General features: G+C 29.2%; 1 protein-coding gene and 1 non-coding gene across 2 annotated transcripts; one reads left to right on the forward strand and one right to left on the reverse strand.

Annotated features, from left to right (window-relative positions):
- Positions 1 to 10,894: 10,894 nt before the first annotated feature.
- LOC106777758 (histidine kinase 1) lies at positions 10,895 to 17,863 on the forward strand. The gene is made up of 13 exons (XM_014665497.2): positions 10,895 to 11,260; positions 11,476 to 11,718; positions 12,064 to 12,861; positions 13,047 to 13,294; positions 13,640 to 13,799; positions 13,883 to 14,009; positions 14,122 to 14,211; positions 14,813 to 15,007; positions 15,116 to 15,185; positions 15,369 to 15,411; positions 15,596 to 15,736; positions 16,044 to 17,210; positions 17,354 to 17,863. Exons 1-13 carry the CDS (start codon positions 10,973 to 10,975, stop codon positions 17,579 to 17,581), a joined length of 3,798 nt encoding a protein of 1,265 aa, XP_014520983.1. The 5' UTR covers positions 10,895 to 10,972; the 3' UTR covers positions 17,582 to 17,863.
- A 40-nt stretch (positions 17,864 to 17,903) lies between these two features.
- On the reverse strand, positions 17,904 to 17,977 carry TRNAI-AAU. Its single transcript has one exon. It is a non-coding gene; the product is annotated as a tRNA-Ile (tRNA).
- Positions 17,978 to 23,326: the final 5,349 nt, after the last annotated feature.

Below are 23,326 nucleotides of genomic sequence, written 5' to 3' on the forward strand. Positions count from 1 at the left end.
TTAGATAATAACTATAATTTTTTTTCAAATTTGTAGTTTGTACTGTATTATGTTTATTTATTTCTAGGTCGAAAAATATAAAGTGAAGTATTTTATACTTATCGTGATTTTTATAGGATAATGATATTTAGATAACATTTTTTTCACAACATTTGAATATTGATTATATGTCAATATGTGATTGGTAAAAAATTACTTCACAATCAATAATAATAATAATAAACATTATTGTGGAGTAATTTTTTACTAATCATATATTAACACATAATCAATGTTCAAATGTTCAAAAAAAGAATGTTGTCTAAATCTCATTATCCAGTAAGCACAAAATATTTTATAAACTTTTGAACATGTCATGTTTGATTTGTTTATGCGTATTTAATTAACAATCTCCATCTGTCAGCTTCTGAAACATAAATTTGGAAAGAGAATAAAATGAGTAGTGGGTTATGGAATCATGAGCTGTTGCATCAACATAATATTTTTCTTTGGGTGGTAAGCACCAACTTAAGTTACGATATGAAAAGATTAAAATTATCGATATTTAATTCATAAAATTATAAAGGGATCTTATGGTTTTAAATAATATTTTTTATTCAGATTATTAAGATAATTGAATGAAAATTTGTGGTCTTGGATTACAAGAAATTTGACGATAACATTAGTAAAGGAAGGAATTTAAATAGAGAGATCTCATGAGAAAATTAATCATAAGAAAAAAACTTATTTATTATGAGAGGATTATCATTAGTAGTGGTACTATTAATTATTCCTGGAATGAATAAGGACAAAGAAGTATGTGGGTGAAAAAGATATTGGATTCCACTTGATTCCCTTCATTGAACATAATCTCCATGATTTCTTTCATATTTTGACATTCTGATTTTAAATTATTAATGTATCACTTCAAATTAGGAAAAAATTCTCCTTATCTTATTCCCTTTTCAAGAACTTAGATCGAATTCAATTCCTTCTCTTTCTGCCTCCATGGAATATATAAAACTAGTTTTAAGTATATGTCACACAAACAATTCACAATTTTTATATATTTTTTCTTTTCTCACTTTATTGGTTCAAGCTTTTGCTATATGTTGTCGGCTATAACACACCCAAAATTTGCATCATTATTCACAACATGCTGTAAGAGGTAAAACTTTTTCTTACGTCTTTTTGTTTCATGATAACAATCATCTTCCCCTTCTCGGAAAATTATACTAATTTTATAATGAAAAATTAATCGTATAATTTGGTGTTTTATATAGTTTTGATCAATCTTAACATTATATACTGGCTGTGTTATCCACTAAGTGCCACATTGTTTTAATTAACAAAATACATTTCTTATAAATCTCTTCTTACATTAAATTTATTAAATAAAATTGTTAAAAATCTCATTAACTAAAAATAAGGATGACAATATGTATTAGTTTGATCCGTTTAGATGTGACACGCACTGAAATTGGTTTGTACAAGTTCGCATATTTTACTTGAATTTTTTTCTTTAATTAATAATAAATTCCAATACTTTATAAAATTTCTTATGTTTTATGTAGTGGTTAATTTTATCAAGTGTTGAATATATTCTTGGGAGACATGACACTCCACTTTTATCACTTTATTAACGTGATTTGATAAGTTAGTCATGTAATAATATCAGTTATATATTTCTTTCTACAAATCTTATATATTCTGTTCAACAATTCTATAAAGTTACTTAATTTATAGTGAGATATACTATAAAAGGAAATAACAATGTATAATGATTGGCATAAACGTTTAATTGAAGAAAACTAATTTAATGAAAAAGCTGACTTATTTCATACAACAGTTTATATGCAAAGATATATTAAAAATATGATCTAATATATCATATCAACATAATCAACTTTTAATGACGATGTAAATTTGATTTTCAAATACATTTAGTCAAGATTTTTTATTCAAATCCATCGTAATCTTATTATCATGCTATATCTCATCTTTAAATATTCATTAACATATTTGATAATGTGTAGGTCAATTTATTTAATTCAATCATTTCTAATGTTTAGATACATTGGTCATTGTCATAACACATTTGTGTAATCTTCATGGAATTCATGGAATAAAAAATGAAGATAATAACAATAATTATAATGTTTGAATACAAATTCTTACACAAGTTTAACTAAGATAATGAAAACTTAATTTGTGACACCAACTGTAAAAAATAATTGAATATCAAGTATTATTGTTCAAAATCAATCCCTACTTTATTAAACTTCTCTTTCTTCATCGTGAATATTCAACATTACCAATTTTCAATTAAAATTTTATTATTTTTTTACTTTTCAAATTATATTAATTAGCAATATTAGTTTAAAATTAAAAACCTTATGCTAATCTTTAATTTTTCAAAAAATGATAAATCACAATAATAAGTAAAAAACAAATAAATTTATATTAAAAAAATAAAATGTCAATTTAATAAAAAAAAACTCAGTAAACACTTGCTTCTCACCAAAAACCAAGAGTGAACAAAATAAATTAAAAATTAAACAATTGAAATAAAACAAAAACAGACTTGTAAAAGAACAATTAAAAAAAAACTATACATAAAAATACGCTTAGGGTCACAATTTTTTTTTTAAGAAAAAACATGTTTTAAAGCACAACTTTATTTGGGACAAATGTAAAATGTTTTTAATTTTGTCCATTTCCATAAGTGGATGTGAATTGGACAATTTTAAAAAAAAATAAATCAAATTCTCTCCTGGATTCTTAGGTATAGTGAAAAAATATAATGAGATATTAAACATGTACATAAAAAAATATTATTTAATATCTATATGATCAAAATGAAAAAGAAGAAGAGTATTATTATTTCTTAAATCAGTAAGAGGATTTTTGAAAAATAAAATATAAAATATTCTTATTTATTATTTTACTTTCGAAGTAAAATTTATTTGCGGGCACTTATTTATGAGAAAAGCGAGTAATTTATGATTAATATCATATAACAGTTTTATTTTTCATTAACTTTATTCTTAGTTGTTCATAAACTAAATTTTCACGGATCCGTGGGTCATACTCAGACAGAGTGGATAAGTTAGGTTTTTTTTAAAAAAATATATATTTTATTATCATTTTCATAAAGAAATACAAAAGCATGGAAATATTTATACTTTATTTCCTATTTTGAAATATTTGTACAGTGAAAACAAAAAAATAATAATAAATAAAAGAAGGTGCGGCACTTGGTTTTACTATTTTATTGATGGTATGAGATTGTTGTTAGGTCGTTGATCTTTTATCCATGCAATGGAAATGAAATACTGTGAAGAGTTTTGGCATGTAGTTTAATTTGGCTTTATTAAGCATTAAAAAGAAATTAATTAACCCTAATCTAATTATTGAAATTGAGGAAGATACACCACGAATTAAATTGATGTGGATTAGTGCGTTGGAGCACGAAAGTGTGTTCTAGAACTTTCAACCAAGTCAAATGTACCACTGCACGCCTTATAGGCCCACATTTTATCACTTTCTTTTTTTTAATGCCCACTCACATCCATTTATAATAGAGACATGCTTCTATAGACTTTCAATATTATATTTTTATTTTTTTAATTTTATAAATATATGAATTTATGTTTAGTTAACATTTTAAACGTATTTATCAGTTAATATTAAAATAAAAATATATCAAATAATATAAACAAATCAAACATTATATAAAATATCATTAAAACTTTAAATAAATTTAACAAAATTTAATTAAAAAAAATAAAATTCATGGTTTCCTAAATTAAAAGACTAAACTTGACTAAAATTAAAAAAATAACTAATTTAAATTTTTATTAAAAATTAAAAAACTAAAAACACATTTAACTTTCAATAATACACAATATATATTTATATGAACATTTTATCAAGACAATTTAGTTTTCATATTTCTAATAAATTTTTTTAAAAAAATATTAGAACATCCAACATCAATGTAACATTGAACTTATATAAAAAGATTAATACCTTTTACGGCCAAAAATTTACCATTGATTTATGAGTTTTGTTATATATATATTATTCAATTTTATTAATTTAACTTAATATAAAATTTACACTCAAATCTAAATTTCCAACAATAAAAATAATTCTTCTTTCTTTTTTTATCTCAACATACTTCTTCCTCTATAAATGGATTTCTCAATGAATTGGTCACTAAAAGTACTGTTGAATTTTTCTTTCATATACTTGCTCATAGCTATAATGTTTCATTGTGTGGTAGATAAAATTTGAGCGTGGTGATGATTATGGAAAATGTATTTAATTTGTTGTTTTTTTATATATGCATAATTTTTTGTGTAAGATTTTGGGATGACGTGCCGCAAAAGTTTGCATTGTCTCATAACAACCAACTCAAATGGAAAGAACAATCATGGCTTCTAGAAAAAAACATGTTTGATGATTACTATAGAACACGGTTTCTTCCTATATGAGACTATCAAACATATTCAAACTCCTTTTATGTCTTACAATGTTTAGCTATCTCAACTCTATAACTGTAGTCATTTTAAAACTAACATTGTATTATTTAAGCTGTGTTTTTATAAAGTATTTGAAATCATAAAGAATTTTTACATAAAGAATTGAAATTATAAAAAACTGTGATCCTAATTTGATTATTTAGAATTACATAATTTTAAACTTTATTTAAAAATACCAATTCGACTTGCCAAAATATTATGAAGAATTAGCCCTGAACCAAAATTTGTTTTGCTATAATAGAAAAGAAGAACAAAAAGGAAGAAAAAGATGTAATGAACAAAAACATAAGTGAATCTTATTGTATTGAAAAAATATCTTACAATAAAAAGTAAATTCTTCTTATATAGAAAATTGCTAACGTATTAAAGTAACATAGGGACAATTATCTTGAAATGACAGCTATTCTTATACTAATATGTCACATGAAAAACATAAAATAAAAATTAAGAAATATTTTATTTAAAAGTAAGAAAGCTATAAGAATTTTTTGTCGACGTATATAACCCTTTTGTTTATAGTTAATAATAAGTTATCTTTTTAATATTAAGTTTAAAGATTAAATCTTAGAAACCTTATCCTATTAGGTTGAACTAGGATATAATAGGTAGTATTGATTACACATATGGGTTAATATTGTAATTGTAAGAACATGAAATTAATGTAAATATAGGGATGAAAAAATAGTACCAAACATCAAACCTTACTTACTAATTAATTTAGCTAAAAGATAATTATGGTGCTAATCTTTGTTGGGTTCTATGTTGGCATAATTAATTCATTGCTTTATCTGAGTGATTTTTTTATTTTTTATTTATATGATGATAGATAGGAGCTTGACATGGTCAATAGTCGGTGATTTGCACTTTCAATGTGTTTTAGTAAGAACAAGCTAGTCTACTTAACTTTGATTATTATATTCGAAAGTGAAAACAAGTACTTAACTTTCTACCTAAGTGTGTGGCTTTAAAACCCTTGGAGGCTACTTAAAATCTTTTGGGACCATCTTTTCCACCATGATTCTATGCATATCTCTAATGTTATTTCACCAAATCTATTTAAATAGTAATATTATTTCCTCATTATTGCATATGCATAGGTTAAGAATGATTGCATATGCATGAGTTAAGAGTTAAATTTTAAGTGAAATTCAACTCTACAAAATTAACTTATAAGAAATGATATAATAAGTTAAACAAATAAGAAATCTTGTTTAGAATATGTTTTAACTCATGGTTTAGATACTATGTTAGGAAATTAACTTTAAATCTATCTTAATTATACAAAACTGATTTGTAAGGTGAGACTTGCACTGCTTATATATTTTAAAACGACATTGTATATAATTGATATGAAACTTTTAATAACATGAAATCAGTAAAATGTTTTCACTCAAAAAAAAAATAAAAATAATCTACTTGCACTCTAAAACTTAATTTCTGAATAAACTATTGTTAAAAAAATATGAATAAAGTTCACATAGTTACCTTAAATTTCACTATAATAAATAATGTAATACTAATGAGAAATTTTATTAAAATGTTGAAGAAAAAACATAAAAAATAAAATAACCTATAAGTTTAAAAACACTATTTCATATGTTGTGCCTATAGGTTAATAAATGGAATCATTTATGCATTAAATACTTTAATGTATCAAACAGGGTTGTAAAATCAAGGTTTAATATTACTTTTGCGGATAATGATATTTAGACAACATTTTTTTTACAACATTTGAACATTGATTACGTGTCAATATGTGATTAGTCAAAAATTATTCCATAATAATGTTTATGATTATTATTATTGATTATGGAGTAATTTTTTACCAATCACAGATTGACACGTAATCAATGTTCAAATGTTGTCAAAAAAATGTTGTCTAAATATCATTATCCTACTTTTGCTCCTTATTTTGGTTCATTTTATTCAATGTATAGGACTCGACTTTTTCGAGTGTTTAATATGGTTTTAATTTTTGTAATTTTTGTTCAAGTTTATACTTTTTTCTAACAGCATCTAAATCGTTAACGATATATGTGCACATGAGCAATCAGTGAATGAAGTGTTCTTTTTTGACCTAAATGTTTTGTCTATATTAGAGTTTCAAACTTCCACTTTCCCTTTCCACTCTACATGTTGTCACCCATACTAGGGTTTCAAACTTCTACTTTTCCTTTCTTTCCTTTCACCTTCTATGTCTCATTTTTCTTCAATTCATGCCTTTTATTTTCACTTTCTTTCTACAATTTGGGTTTGCAGCTCGAATTTAGTACAGTTGCATTTGGAGTATTTTGTTTTGAAAATAAATATAATGAATGTGTGTTCTGTTTTTGGTTGTTTGGGTGGAATGTCGAGTTTTGTTTTTGATTATATGGGAAATAAAAGAAAACATGGGAAATGCATCTTGGTTTATGATTTTATGTTGTTTGTGAAATAATGATTTAGGGATTTATTTAGGGGATTACATCTTGGTTTCTGATATGTTTGTGCAGGTGTTTCATTGTGGCATGTCATCGGCGCTATGCAGTGGAGGTGTGTGGTGGCTAATAGTGGTGGTTAAGGTTTCTGTGTTGGGGGGTTGAAGATGATGATGTGGAAATGTGAATATTGTGATGGACGAGTCGCATGAGCAAAAAACAAACACCTCATTCATTGATTGCTCACGTAGACACTATGTTGTTAACAATTTATACGCCGTTAAAAAGTGACCAAATTGAATAAAATTACAAAAATCAGAACCATATTAAACACTTGAAAACATCGAGTTTCACATTTAATGAAGTAGACAAAGATAGATAATAAAAATGATATTAAGCCTAAAATTAATCATATATGGTTTATACTAATTAAAATAACTTCTCAAACATACTCTAATCGAACCCAATCAATCATAGAACAATATAAGAATTTGTCTTGGAAGCACATTCTAAAATCAAGTGTTTTGGTACACTAGTAGAAAGACAAAACCTTCCTTAAAAAAAGTGCAAATATATAACTTAGAAGTTAAGGATAATACATTTGTCTTTTCCAACAATATTTAATTTTGCTAATGAATTCTACTCCATTTAATTATAAAAAGTTAAATTACAAAAAATACATGTAAATAAGTATACTTATTTTTTAAAATTGAAAATAATTTTTGTATATGTTGTTTTGAGATGTATGGGTCAGACTTGTGATCAGTCTCTAGTACTAAGTATCATTGATTCTTGGGTTTCTTATCCATGTCGTTCGAGTGCTCATGCCGCGTTTTGTGGTCGAACGGGTACTAGGTTGAGTCTTCTATTTCAGTTAGATAATACTTGCAAAAGGTATTTCGATGTTAAAGTCAGTAGATGATTGATTGGTAAGTATTAATGTAGTGATGTATATGAAAGTCACACCTTAGAGATTTATTTTTAGTGATTGTTATTGACTTTTACTTTTTTGTCGGCATAATCACAACTCAATCATATCTTAATCGGCATTAACAAGTTGATTCAATATTACCATTGTTAATTTGACCATTTTGTAACTGATGGAGTCATGTTTTTCAGTCAAGATAGTCAGTCATGGGTGATATGTCCAAGAGATTTACCTAGAGTAGCCGATCAAAAGAGTTCAGTTAAGAGTAGTCAGTCACGAGTATCGATCCAAATAAGCTTGACCCAAATAAGCTTAATCTAGAATAATCGACCAAGAAAAACTCAACCCAAAGAAATTCAATCTAAAATAGTTAACCAAAAATATTATTAATCTTAAAGTTTAAACCAATCACTGATAATTGAACATTCGAAATTCACTAAGGAGCATAGGTTACATATGTAAAAAGTTAAAACTCACCAAATTATATCATATGATGAGTCCAAATGAGGAAATTTGTTGATCTTTGTGGTTGGCATCTATTGGTGAAAGGCAAAGAGGTGGGTGTGGCATTGTCACACAAGTGCGTAATGACACAACACAACCAAAAGTATCTATAATTAACGTTAGTGACTTTTTCTTCATTAGTTCTTATTCTAATTCCATTGCCACGGGTTATGTGGTTTAACATTAAGACATCTCAATTTCTTGTAATAAAATCGTCTAATAAATGAAACAACTAGTTCTAATCACGTAGATTAATTAATGTGAGAACATCTAATTTAATATGAGAAATAAGTCCGGAATACATTAATATTAAATACTTCAGAAATAATTTTATTAATAGAAATTTTACTCTATTGACACAAAAATGTCTTGATAGAAAATCTATGTATTTTATAAAAAATCTTATGTTTTCCTTTTGATGTTATCATTTACCGTGATCAATAGATTATTCTCGTCAGCATTATTAGTGAGACTGTTATTATCCTTTTACATTAACAATAATATTATTTTTATATTAATCACTCGTTTTAATTAAGCTTAAAAAATAATCTATTTAATCACTCTTTAGTTCAATTAATAACTATGAAACTTAGTTCAAATCTAACCCGTGTTTCAGATTAATGAGCTTTTACAATCTTAATCAATAAAAAAATATCTTAAACTTTCTTTTAATATAGTTATTCTAAAATTTAAATAAACTTATTGTAGGTAACGAATATGATTTGGCAATAATATAAAATACTTTTACTCTATTGGTTAATACAATCTAATTAAATTAAATTCTGAACTTCTACTAGAATTAATACTTTCTCATAAATTTTAAATTTGTATGTTCTTTTTGTTATAATTGAAGGGTCTAGGAAAAGAATTTGCTTTGCCTATATATAATTGCAAATAGAATCATATTATTAACTGTAAAAAATTTTAGCTCCACTAAAAAATGATTAATGTAATTATTATAAGTTTTGAAAAATTAGTTATAAATTAATTTATGAATTTAATCAAGACCCTGAACTCAAAGTTTAAAGTACAGAAAATTAAATAAGACCCTAAACTCAGGTTAAAGCAAGTGAGTTGTTACCTATCACGAAAAGACATGAGAAAGCTTTTTAGTTTCCTACATGGAGTTATTAAAGTTTATCCCTTTCCTTCTTTAAGATATTTTTACTTTATTTTCGAGTTCTATATTAAGATGTAATTATCACATTTATGCTATCTTTTAGACGTGTCACAATTCATCTTTAACCTTTATATTTCTTGATTCATATGTATTTGTTTTTTATGGTTAACATTATGAGTATCAATATATTTTCTACCTAAGATTTTTTAGATAAATATGTTATTGCTATACGTGTCTATCGTTTTTCGTCAAGAACAATTTTTTATAAGGAAGTACAGTTAATCACCTAAAAAATATTATTTTTTTAATCCTTAGTGATTAAGCATTGATGAAGTGAGTTTCTACTTCTAATGGTATACTAACATTGATTTGCTTATGCATTTCCCTTAAATGATGATTAATTTTTACCTTTTCCATTGACAATATTGACGACTTTATGATGATTAAAAACGTATTATATAGCCTTTAGTTATGGTTAAATATCATTTAAATTATTTCTAATAGGTGGTTAAAGAACTAACCACAATTTTCCATTAGGTAGTTAAATTTATATTTTGGTTCTGCAACTTTTTTTAATGTCTTGAACATCCTCGTTTTACTGTCTTTCTTCTTACATTTTTTTTTTAAGTAATTGTCACGATTAATTAATAACAATTTATTTTAGTGCTTTTATTAGCAAGATAACATTTTCAAAATGGTTTTATTATAATATCATAAACTATTACTTAGACAATATATAGACAATGCAAGTGTTTCATATTTTGGATACTTAGTCGCATAATTGGTGGAAACAACTGAGTGCAGTGTTTTTTAAGAGTTGGTCAGTGCGAGTGTGTTGGAAGGCATGAATTTTAGATTTTTAATAAAAAAATAAGTCAATTTGATAGCAAATAGTTTTGTCAAGTTGCTTTTATTATCACGAAAAAAGATATATATATATATATATATATATATATATATATATATATATATATATATATATATATATATATATATATATATATATATATATAAGAGTGTATACACTTGTCTAAACTTTAGTCTTTTTCAAATTAATAATTTTATTATCTAAGAAATTAAAATTATGAGAAAAATATAACTTTTTTAGTACAAAAATTAATCAATTGTTGAGATTTAAAATTAATCATACGTTTATAAAGTTTGTTATGAAATAAGATGAGATCAAATTTTCACTTTAATTGAAAATGTATATATTACCTTTTCCTTAGTACAGTTTACTAATGGAATGCTATAAAATTCTGAATGTATGTCTAATATGAATGCATTATTACGAAGATATATAAAACAATGCTTAATCTTAATGTTAAATTAAACTTTGTGTTATTATTATATTAATAATTCATCAAGTTATCACTATATATTGAAGACTAAACAACACGCAGAGAGGCTTCTCTGTCTCACACACAGACCAACATAAACACAATCAGGTTGGAATCTCTCCGATGTGTGACTTTATATGCTCATGGCTTGTGCAGGAAGAGGGAGTTTAGTTATGGCAGAAAACAAAGACGAAGTCTATTCTGAAACATCTGAATGTTCACCAGCTTTAACCATGCCAATGGCTAGCAGGTGCAGATGCTTGTTTCATAGATTATGCGGTTCTACCGATTCATGGAACAAGAGCACCACCCCAAAAGGTCGAAGACTTTTCCACAGAGACGTGGAAAAAGAAGAATTCCAGTATGCTAGTAGTCACTGTCTCTCATCGTACTATAGTGTCTTTGTGGTTCGACTAGCAATCATGGTCAGCGTTTTTTGTCCTTCAAGTTTTGGTCTCTAATTTTGCTAGTAACTTACTCTTGTTTGTTTCTTACGTATGTTTGAAATTACATAACTGAAGCCAAGGAACTGGTTGTGTAGAAAACAGCCGCTAGATTAGATACCCTTGTTGCTGATAACTAAAACATGAGATCGATTTCTATGTTTTGACTAACCAACCACGATTTTGTTTTCATGCAGGTCATGCTAGCCATCTTGATAGGCCTTCTCACTATACTGACATGGCATTTCACGAAGATTTACACAGCAAAATCACTTAGCAGTTTGGCATATGGTTTGCGTTATGAACTTCTGCAACGCCCGGTTTTGAGGATGTGGAATATTTTGAACTCTACTTCTGAAATTACTACAGCTCAGGTCAAACTGTCTCAGTATGTGATCAGACGTCACAGCAACCCTGCAACTCAAGCAGAACAAGTTGAGGTTGACTCTAAGACCCTTACTGTTTAATGAACACAAAGTTATATTCAATAGCTGAATCATGTACTATTATTCTGATGATTACTGCATATCAAGTTCCAGATCAATATTAATAACAATGTTATTTGTTAAAAAATGAAGCTTTATAATAAAGTTTGAAGAAATATTTTAGATATGAGTAGCTGATTTAGTAGACCACAACTTCCAATCTGACAGTTTGACACAGGATTTATTGAGTTGATTCTTGTTTCTGTTTTTCTTTTTGTGTTGTTGTGTTCGATACTATATTAACACTTACCATATTAACCAATTATGTTTTGGTTATTTGTTATGTTGCAAATCTAGCAGCTGTATGAAGCGATGAGGGCTGTAACATGGGCTTTATTTGCAAGTCGGAAAGCTCTAAACTCTATAACTATCAACTATAGGAATGGATTTGTGCAAGCATTCCACAGAGATCTGAAGGACAACAACACATTTTACATCTATTCTGATCTTTCAAATTATTCTATGGGAGTCAGCAACTCCAACGAGGCCAATTCCGTTTCAACACATCAAGCATGGGATGATAAAGCCCCTCGTGGAAACTATTCTGCAATATGGTACCGTGAGCCACTTGACCCCGTGAGTGGTGAAAAGATAGGAAAAGCTATGGAAATTGCTCCTGAAGACTTGATTAACATAGCTGGCCTTTCTCAAGTACCTGATGGTGTAGCTTCATGGCATGTTGCCGTGAGCAAGTTCACAGATTCACCACTGCTTTCAGCAGCATTGCCAGTTTGGGACTCTTCTAATGAGACCATTATGGCAGTTGTGGGGGTCACAACTGCACTTTACAGTGTAGGACAGTTGATGAGAGAGCTTGTTGAGTTGCACAGTGGCCATATGTACTTGACTTCCCAAGAGGGTTATTTGCTTGCAACTTCCACAAGTGCACCTCTTCTGGCAAATTCAACAAAGCCTCCTAAGCTTAAGATGGCCGTTGACTGTGAAGACAACGTAATTCGACAGGGAGCTGAGTGGTTACAGAGAACTTATGGGAACAATTTTCCTCCAAGTCACGAGATTCATGTTGAAAATGTCAAGCTTGGCCACCAAAGATATTACATTGACTCGTTTTTCCTTAAATTGAGGAGACTTCCTTTGGTAAGTTTGAAGATACTTCACCTGTTCCTTACATTTTATCTTGCTAATAACATTACTTTTCATGATAAGGTGAAGTGAAACATTGTAGGAAAAGTTTCTGCCTTTATTTCATTTCTGTTTTGAGTAACCAACTATCCTATTATACTTTNTGAGTGTGTACGGAATGTGATTTAAACTTTGTACAGGTTGGTGTGATTATCATACCAAGAAAGTATATCATGGGACAGGTTGATGAAAGAGCCTTCAAAACACTGGTTATTCTGATATCTGCATCATTATGTATTTTAGTCATTGGGTGTGTTTGCATTCTGATATTGACAAACGGAGTATCAAAGGAAATGAATCTAAGAGCAGAACTGATAAGTCAACTGGAAGCAAGAAGAAAAGCAGAGNCATCAAGCAATTACAAAAGTCAATTCCTTGCAAACATGAGGTTTGTTTTTCAAGTAAAGTTCTCAAAAACATAAAAGAAAAGCTTTCTTTATCCAATATATGATCTAAGTTTATGTTTTAGAGAAAAAAGAAACAATTTTATCAACAAATAGTCAATAAGGAATCTGAGACCACTAAATTTATATATTTCATGTATTGGTAAAACTTATTGTGTTTTGAAACATGTTGATTGGTTACTACTATAAATTTGATCCTTTCTATTTATGATACTGTACTCAAGCTATTCAAATGACCTATCCTTTGATTTGGTTTACAAGTCTGAGATTATCTTTCCATTGAGCATTCAAAAAGTGCTTCATGGTTGCTATATTTTGGTGAATAACAGTCACGAACTGAGGACACCTATGGCAGCAGTAATCNGGTTGCTTGACATTCTCATATCTGATGACTGTCTCACAAATGAACAATATTCAACCGTGACTCAAATAAGAAAATGCTCAACTGCTCTGCTCCGTCTTCTTAACAACATCTTGGATCTGAGTAAGGTGACACATTGGCCAAACATTCTTGTTCAACCCTTTACCTCTGCACTGNTGCCAAAAGTTTCCTAACACTATAAATACTTTAGNTGGAATCTGGAAAACTGGTCCTAGAAGATGCAGAATTTGATTTAGGAAGGGAACTTGAAGGGCTTGTAGATATGTTTTCTGTCCAGTGCATTAACCACAATGTGGAGACTGTTTTAGACTTGTCTGGTATGATTATCATTTTGGTAGTACGAGAGATTTTAGTTTAGTGGAAAGTAATTGATAAGAAGTTCTTTTAGCAAGGTTTTAAAGCATCTAGCAAATAACTATTACCCTGCAGATGATATGCCAAAGATCGTTCGGGGTGATTCTGCAAGGGTGGTTCAAATATTTGCAAATCTGATCAACAATTCAATCAAGTTCACTCCATGTAAGTCAACAATTTAATGTTCTAGTTTTGGTACGAAGTGGTAATGAAAAAAAAATATAAAAAGGTTTAGCAGCATGAAATAAAAGGTCTCACAAAACTTTAAAATTGGTTTATTGGAATGGATCTCCATTTTAACCCCTAAAATTTTGTGTCGAACTTGAACATTGGTCAGTTCCATTGTTTTTCCTGAAGCATAAGGTTTGAAGGTGATGAAAGGCTTCTTCTTTTCAGGCGTGTTTCTCTTATGAGGAGTACTACATAATGACTGGACTACAATATGAGAGTTAGTTTTAGTTGTTTTGTAGTTAGCTCCTTCATTATGTAAGTTGTCAATCATTTGAGGGTTATGTGAACTCTATTCCTTCCTTCCTTCTATACTGAATTTTATTTAAATTTCTTTAACTAAGTATTTAGAGAAGATCTTTAGATTTTATTCACTGATAAACTTTTAAACTTTTAGTTTTAGTTGAGATATTAAAGTTTTGACCACATTCATTAACATGTCACCCCAAAATCTAGAAGAATTTTAATAGATTCTATTTCTAAGAATCAATAAAGCTGTGTTAGAAGACTGATCTTAACTCTTTCAAATGTGTTGCAGCGGGTCATATTGTTCTGCGGGGATGGAGTGAAAGCCCAAATTCTTCGGTTGGAAGTCCAAATTTTCCTCTTGATCAGAAGAAATTATGGAATTTACAGAAGTGCAGAGAGAAACCAAATGCAAATCATTCAAAAAAAGCATCTATGAAAGACAGCAAAGTGATACTTTGGTTTGAAGTTGAGGACACAGGCTGTGGTATGAACCTGTCTGCAAAAACTACACAGAACCGTCCCTTTGGTGTGATAGTAAAACCAATTTAAGGATAAATAAATCACTCTGATTTTCTTTCTCTGTGTGATATAGGTATTGACCCAAGCAAGTGGGATTCTGTGTTTGAAAGCTTTGAGCAAGCTGATCCATCAACTACTCGACTGTAAGGAGTTCAAATTTTCAACAAAGACAAGAATAAAAATTTACCTTTTATCTAGCAAATGATATTATAACAAGATTGTCATTAAACTAAAATTAAAATGAAACTTTTATCCAAAGGTTTAAAAATCTTTTGAATGCTATGGCGTCAAGATTTATGGAGTTCTGAAACCTTTACTTATTTCAGGCATGGAGGCACTGGTCTTGGTCTTTGCATAGTCAGAAACTTGGTAAGTCTTACCCTGATGTGTAAAATTTCATATCAGTTAAGTACACTTATCATTTGTATATCATAATGAACGAGTCCACTGAAAGCAAAAGGAAAATGCCTAGGTATTTGTCCTTTTCTCTTCAAAAATAAATTGAGACTTGAATATAATTTCCTTTGATCTCGTTACTATTGTGGTGTGGCAGGTTAACAAGATGGGTGGGGACATCAAAGTAGTAAAAAAGGAGGGCGCAGGAACACTGATGCGATTATGCTTACTTCTCAGTGCGCCCATGGATGTCACAGAACAACAGTGTGCAGTAGATTTGACAGACAATGGCTTAGTGGTGAGTAGAATCACTCTTCTGGGTCCATATAATTTGAAACAAGATTCTGTTATAGACTATGCACTAGTGAGACTCCAAAAGAGGGAAAAAAATTGCACAGTTGACTTTTGATTTAATAAAAGTCATTCAATTTAAGAGTACATTGTTATCATGTAATGCCTTTTTGTGTGTGTGTTTGTGAAGAAAATGGATACGTATCATTTGGTCATGTTAGTCAGAACCTATTCCTACAATAACAGAAAATCACTGAAAGGAATAAAAACAGGTTTCAAGTGGCTGCTGAACTTAATAAGAAGTGTTAATGTAGGTACTGCTTGGCTTACATGGCAACATGGGTAGATTAATTACATCCAAGTGGCTTCAGAAAAACGGGGTGTGCACAATGGAAGCATCTGACTGGAATGGACTAACTCAAATTTTGAGGGAACTATTTCATGTACGAAGTTCACTCCATAATACTGACTTTGATGCACACTATCCAACCAAAGAGGAATTGAAGTCTAAACTACTGAGCATACGAGATATGAGGAACCCAGTTTTTGTCATTGTTGTTGACATTGGATTACTTGACTTGAGCACAGATATATGGAAGGATCAACTTAACTTCCTTCACAGGTACTTCGGTAGAGCAAAGTTCATATGGATGCTGAATCATGACACTTCCAATAACATAAAGATGGAGCTCCGTAGGAAAGGACATTTACTGATGGTCAACAAACCCCTTTACAAGGGAAAAATGATCCATATTTTGGAATCAGTTATAAAGGAGAGAAATTTTGAGCTACAAAAGAAAAGCATGATTGTTCCAAGGACCACAATGAAAGAGGGAGATTTACACGAATTTCTTGAGATTGATTCCACTCATTTTGATGCTGCTAGTTCTGATGATTCTGACATATCTGATATAGCTGGTTCAAATCCTGCTAGTGCTGATGGAGATAAACCAGTTGAGAAGCTAGACAAATCTCATCCATCATCACCATACCATATGGATAACTGCCTAGTTAGATTAACCAATGAAAATGAATATTTGGAGGAAAATGATTTGAGGAAAGGAGAATCTTCTAGTCCCGGCCCAGATCATGCCACTGAAGAAAACCAACCTAAATCACTGTCCACCAAAGAATCATCATCCATTTCAACAGGAGAGCAGGATGGAGATTCTGAATGTGGTGAAACACACAGGGTGACCAGCACAAGTAAATCAGTAGATGGAAAGAAATCTCTTGAGGGCCTAAAGATTTTGCTTGCAGAAGATACACCAGTGCTTCAAAGGGTTGCAACTATAATGCTTGAGAAAATGGGAGCTGCTGTAGTTGCTGTAGGTGATGGACAACAGGCAGTAGAAGCTCTCAATTGCATGTTCACTGCTGAAGATTGCAGAAGGGAATCACTCCAGAAGGATAGAAACAAAAGATCTCAAACAGAGATTTTGTCTAGCCGTCCCTATGATTTGATCCTGATGGATTGTCAGGTATATATGATGGACCAAAATTACACAAAACAATGATAGTAAGAAAATTGAAAGAGCAATATGTAATGATAGATTTTTCTTCTTTCTACAGCTAGTTAATATGAGCACTGATATTCTGATTCTGTGGTTCTTTGTGGAAACAGATGCCAAAGATGGATGGCTATGAGGCAACAAAAGAAATCAGGAAATCAGAAGTGGGAACAAGCTTTCACATTCCCATTGTTGCTCTTACAGCACATGCAATGTCCTGTGATGAAGCCAAATGCCTGGAGGTGGGCATGGATGCTTACTTAACAAAGCCAATTGATTTCAAAATGATGGTGTCCACCATTCTTTCACTCACTAAAACAACATCTTCAACTCTCTCATAAGGTCCAAACTAACAAAAGAATTGGCTCAGACAGTCTACAAATGTATAGAACTTTACCTCGTAGAAATCATAGTTTGACATGTAATCCAATTTTCCCTGCTGCTCTTACTTTCACTGTACGTAGTAATTATTATTCTATGGCGTGTGCATAGAGGTCTGCACTATGCGGAAGGAAAAACATTATGTTTACTCCATTATCAACTATTATTTACATACTTTCCGATTGAATGAACAAAGCAATGTGAGATTAATTATGTTTGGTACAGAACGTTGATACCTTTTTGCAGTTAATAAATGAAAAAAAAAAAAAAAAACATTTGAATTGGCCCATGCAGGTCTCGAACCTGCGACCTTCGCGTTATTAGCACGACGCTCTAACCAACTGAGCTAATAGGCCAGTTGAAAGATGATAAAGAATTTAGAGATATGATATTAACTCTACATGTTGTTGTTTTATTTAACTTTTTTATATGGTTCAGCAAAAGCGATTGTGATGACCCGATTAAACATCTTACAGAAAATAAGAGTTATCAAACTTCAAAGCCTCCTTTGTCCATTGACCGTCAATGTCAGGACAATCTTAATTAAAGTGAATACTAGGAAATTAAATGTGTCCTATGAAGTATATAAATAGAGAGTCTTTTGGGTATAATATCGTTCTTATGCCTCCACTTAGAGCCACCATGTCCTTATCGTCACTTATAAAAGGTATTTCTTAAATGCTGTGCATATAAAAATTGTCCACATAGAACTTTCATAAGAATTTTAAGTAATGTGATTACAAGTGGTACTTTCAATATCATCACCTATAAATAAAGAAAAAGATTATGTGTAAAACAAATTAAGTTTTTTACTTATTACTCAATATTTTTATTAACTTGGTGATGTTACTATTATTATAATTTGTTATTTTATCTATTTATTTTTTGTCTTCACTTTTTAGGATTTTAAGAAATGTAAGATTAATGTAAAAATTGTATTATAATTAATATAAAATGACGACTAACTTTTATTCTTTTCATTTAAAATGTGTTACATGATGAAAATAATTATATTGATGGTAATGACTTCTCTTAATCACTATAAGTGACAATTTAAAGTCATCAAAACATATCTACTCCACATAAAATAGTGATAGAGATAATATCTTGATTATTATAAATGATAACGTAAAAACTATAAAAAAAATAAAAATCATTTGTCAATTTTATACCAAACATAATATAACTTATACATTAACTATAAAGTCTCGTAGACATAAATAATTTTTGTTCCAACCTATCATGCTTAATTTTTGTTGCTTTTGGAGCATTGATTTGACGCAGTAAAAGGAATGAGACACTAGTGCAAAAATGTTGTTTAACGTCGGTTAATTTGGGCTTTTAACGTCACTTTTACAACCTACGTCTAAACGGGTGACGTCTATGGGACATCGAAATTAGTCAGAACCGACGTCCATATAAACGTCAGTTAACGATATCCACCGACATCTATATAGACGTCTGCTTTTACTCAAACCGACATCTATATAGACATCCACCTATGATTAAACCGACGTCAACTTGAATATATAAAGAGGTTTAAAATGACACTAACCGACGTCTATGATGTTATAGACGTCGGGCATGGATTTAACCAACGTCTAACAACGACTTTGTGTTTTAGTGCAGTTTTGATCCAGACTTTTCAATAGCATTGTGCAACACTCTCCTCTCACTAGTTTCCCCACAAAAAAAGCTTGCATCTTTTGAATCTTCTAGTTCTTTCAACCCAAAACCGAACCTGGGTCCATGGCTACTTCCAATTATTCAACCGCAACAGAAAAAAATTACGGTGTCGAGAAGTAGACAAGGACCCAAGTTCCATTTTGGGTTGGAAGAACTAGAAAACTCAAAAGATTGTCACTCTTTTAGTGAGGAAACCAGCAAAGGGAGAATGTTGCACTATGTTATCGAAAGAGTGGATCAAAACTGCACTAAAACACAACACACAAAAATTTTAATCAATTGAACGACAAGATAATCGATAAAAAACTAAAGAAAGTTTAAACGGTAAGCATAAGAAAAAACCACGCACCTGGGATGAAGAGAGAAAAAGGAGAGGACGAAGACAATGACGTTATGACAAAATACAATGCAATGCCGGAAGAGATAAAAAGTAGAGGTGCGTAAGGGAGTAAAAGAAGAGGAGAACCAGAGAAAAAGGAGAAGAGATGAAGACGCGATCAGAAACTGAGTGGTTAGAAGGGTTTGCGGTTTATTTAAAATGAAATTGGGTGTCGGTTGTGCCAGAAACCGACGTCTATAGACGTCAGTGTTTGATCGGGATCCGACGTCTATTCTTCTTAAAGAAGCTGAAAAGATTGACGCTTGATTTCCTGTCAGGGTAATTCACGTCGGTGTCCCTCCTAGCTGACGTCTAAAACCCTTGAATTTGTTGAAAATAATCAATTACAGAAACGTAGACATTGATCATGTTCCGAACCGACGTCTAAATTTAAGGATTTTTGTCTTCCCGCCTTCCAGATAGGCCTTAGACGTCGCCGTTTGACTACGTGACCTCCAAGCGCCTGAGAATTAGGTGAACAACATTAATTGTAGCCCCAGTCGACGTCGCTTGTTCAGGGGATCCGACGTCTATTCTTCGTCTGAAGTTGAACTGTTTGACGTTTGATTTCCTGTCAGAGACTGGCACGTCGGGGCCCTTTCTAGACGAGTCAAATTGTCTGTCTTATCACATACCTCAGGCAATTTGACGTCGGTTTGAGGCAGGTGCGACGTCTATCATGTCATAGACGTCGCCTAACATCGAAACGGACATCTAACTTACCAATATATTTACGATAATGCCACCATACAATAATAGACGTTGGTTTATCGCGAATTCGACGTCTGATGGGTGACGTTAAATAGCGTTTTTGCACTAGTGAAAAAAAAATTAACCACATAACTTAACTGTTTTATCCCTTTATCTGTGTCGTGTTTCAACTCTTGTTTGAGCCTCCTGTTCTTCTTTCTGCATCGTTCCAACTGTGCACCGTTGAGAAATTATTATGAATTTATTACACTTCCAACTAATTTTCATGACAGGTATAATTGAATGCTAATATTGATTTTCTTTTCCAAAAACTCGCATTCTGACACTATATATTGAGTCCTAATTCTAGAGTAGAACTATATATATGTAGTGATTTATGAGCAAAAGAGAATTAGAGAGAAATAATGAAAGCAGTAAAGTAGTGACGTTTACTGTACGGGTAGCATGAGAGGGACGCATTTAATGGTGTTGATGGAAATGCATGCAAGGCTTTGAATGGTTTAATTTGGGGAAGAGTAATCAGTGCTTATTTTTGCATGCCCATGAAGGATTTTTTAACGCATAAATATAATGATGTTGATGCTATTGATTTGTTGTTTTGCTAGGAGAACAAAAACTATTTATTTGGTGAACAAAGGAAAAGAAAAATTCATTGCACTGTGTTTAATTGAATACTTTTTATCAGGAAAATTTATCTGGCATAGAAATTATTATATTTGTAAGAGTGAATTATCAGGATTAACCATGAGTTCCAATATTACTGTTCGATCTATTAAAGTTATTTATAAATTATAAAAATATCAATAATATTTAAGTCTAACTATATAAAAGAATCATTTTTTATTAAAAACTTTAAAATAATAAATTAATTGATCTTTTATTTTTATATAGTCATTTTTATAATTATTTTAATGGAATGTAAGACTTAGATTCACGCTTATATTTCTAATAAGGATAACATTCACTTCGAATGTTACAATGTCTTTCCTTTATAAGTTCAAACATACCATAATTTTGTTTTGTTTCAACAGGGAACATGAAGTGCATCTTTCAGGCTATATTATATGTCTTGAGTTACTAAAAGGAACATTTGTACTAATGTGATCTCAAAGTGAGAACAATAACCTGTGTTTTTGGCCTCTTACTTGGAGAATAAAAAAGTTTGAATGTAGTTAACAATGACTATAAATTTGTACTACGGATAAAATAAATTTTATATGTATAAATATGATCACTTTATGTATATTCTAACTAAAAATAACTAGTAAAAACACATACAATTCTTATATGTATATTCACTTTTTTTTTTATAATAATAAAAAATAATAAAATAATTATTATTCTTTTATTATTATTATAATTATAAAATTAAGTATAAATATTTTTTATAGCTTTATTATAAATAGTTTTTATTTGTTTAGAAGATAGTTTTATAATTAAAAAATAGTTAAATTTAAATAAAAAATCAAATAAATAAAAGGTTAAATTTAAAGAAATGGTTAAAAGTAAAATTGATAAAATAATTATTTAATTTAAAAAACAAATTAAATGATAAAACTGATAAACAAATATAAAAAAAAAATTCTTTATATATAAATATAAATAAAGTTTTATCTTTAGGGAAAAGCAATACACGCTTAATCTATTTAAATTGTGCTTCATTAAATAATAAATCACATTTATATTTCACTAGTGAAAACTATTTTTTATGATAATAAAAAGTAAAAAATATTATTATTATAATTATAAAAATAAATTTAAATAATCTTATAATTTTATTAGTAATTTTTATTTTTTAAAATAGTTATTTATTATGATAGTTATTTTAATTTGAAAAAAATTAAAAAATAGTTAAAGAATAAAATTGTTAAAATCATTATTTTGATTTTAAAAAAATACATCAAAAGAAAGAACCTCTTTATATAATAATATAGATACTAAAAAAGTATTAATGACTATGCAAAAAGTCAGGTAAACAAGTTAATAACTCATTACAAAGCATGAGGTGAGTTAATATTTAAGATCATGAGTTCCCAGAAGCTCATTATTTTTACTAGTATTGTATATTTATAAATATGAATTTTATTTTTACTTTTTATTTTTAATATTTTTGTTTATTTATGACAAATAATATATCTTTAATTTAGCTACAGTAAATATTTATTTTTTATGGTTAATAATAAATTTATTTATTTTTCAATTTTTTAAAAAAATTGGACAAATCCAGACTCACAGATTTTATGCAGACCAACCCATACCACCTATTTTTAACAAACTTGATTTGAGACAAATTAAAATAGAACAAGCTAATCTTATCAAAAACTAAAAAACAGAAAGACAAAAACTAAATAGAAAAAAAATTCAAATTAGAAAGCATAAAAGTCAAATAATTCTTAAAAAAATACTATCATTATCATAAAAGAAATTCACCGTCTATCTTAAATAATTCTTAGAACATAAATGCAAAATTATATGTAATACTAATTTATTTTACATTTTTAAGCATGAATATATTTCTTGAGTATTAAATAAACAAAATAATTACTAAAACTGGATTTTGAAAAAATGAAAAACAAAAACCAGTTTTGAAATTACTTTTTTATTTACTATAAATATTTAGTTGAGTAGAATAAGTCATAAAAAAAGAATTGATTTTTCTATTTTTTAGTTTCTATTGAATTTTTTTCGGATTCATTACGTAAAAGGAGAGAGATTTGTATTCATGATAATTCTTTTTTTCAAACTATATCTATATATATATATATATATATATATATATATATATATATATATATATATATATATATATATATTAATAAATATTTCATAATATTTAACTAATGAAGGTTAGCTTAAAATTGGCCTCACACGAGTCAAATTTAAATAATATTCTTATTACAATTAAACCTAAACTTTGATGTTTTGATTA

Source organism: Vigna radiata, chromosome 11 (genome assembly GCF_000741045.1).
Source record: "Vigna radiata var. radiata cultivar VC1973A chromosome 11, Vradiata_ver6, whole genome shotgun sequence".
Classification (NCBI taxonomy): Eukaryota; Viridiplantae; Streptophyta; class Magnoliopsida; order Fabales; family Fabaceae; genus Vigna; species Vigna radiata.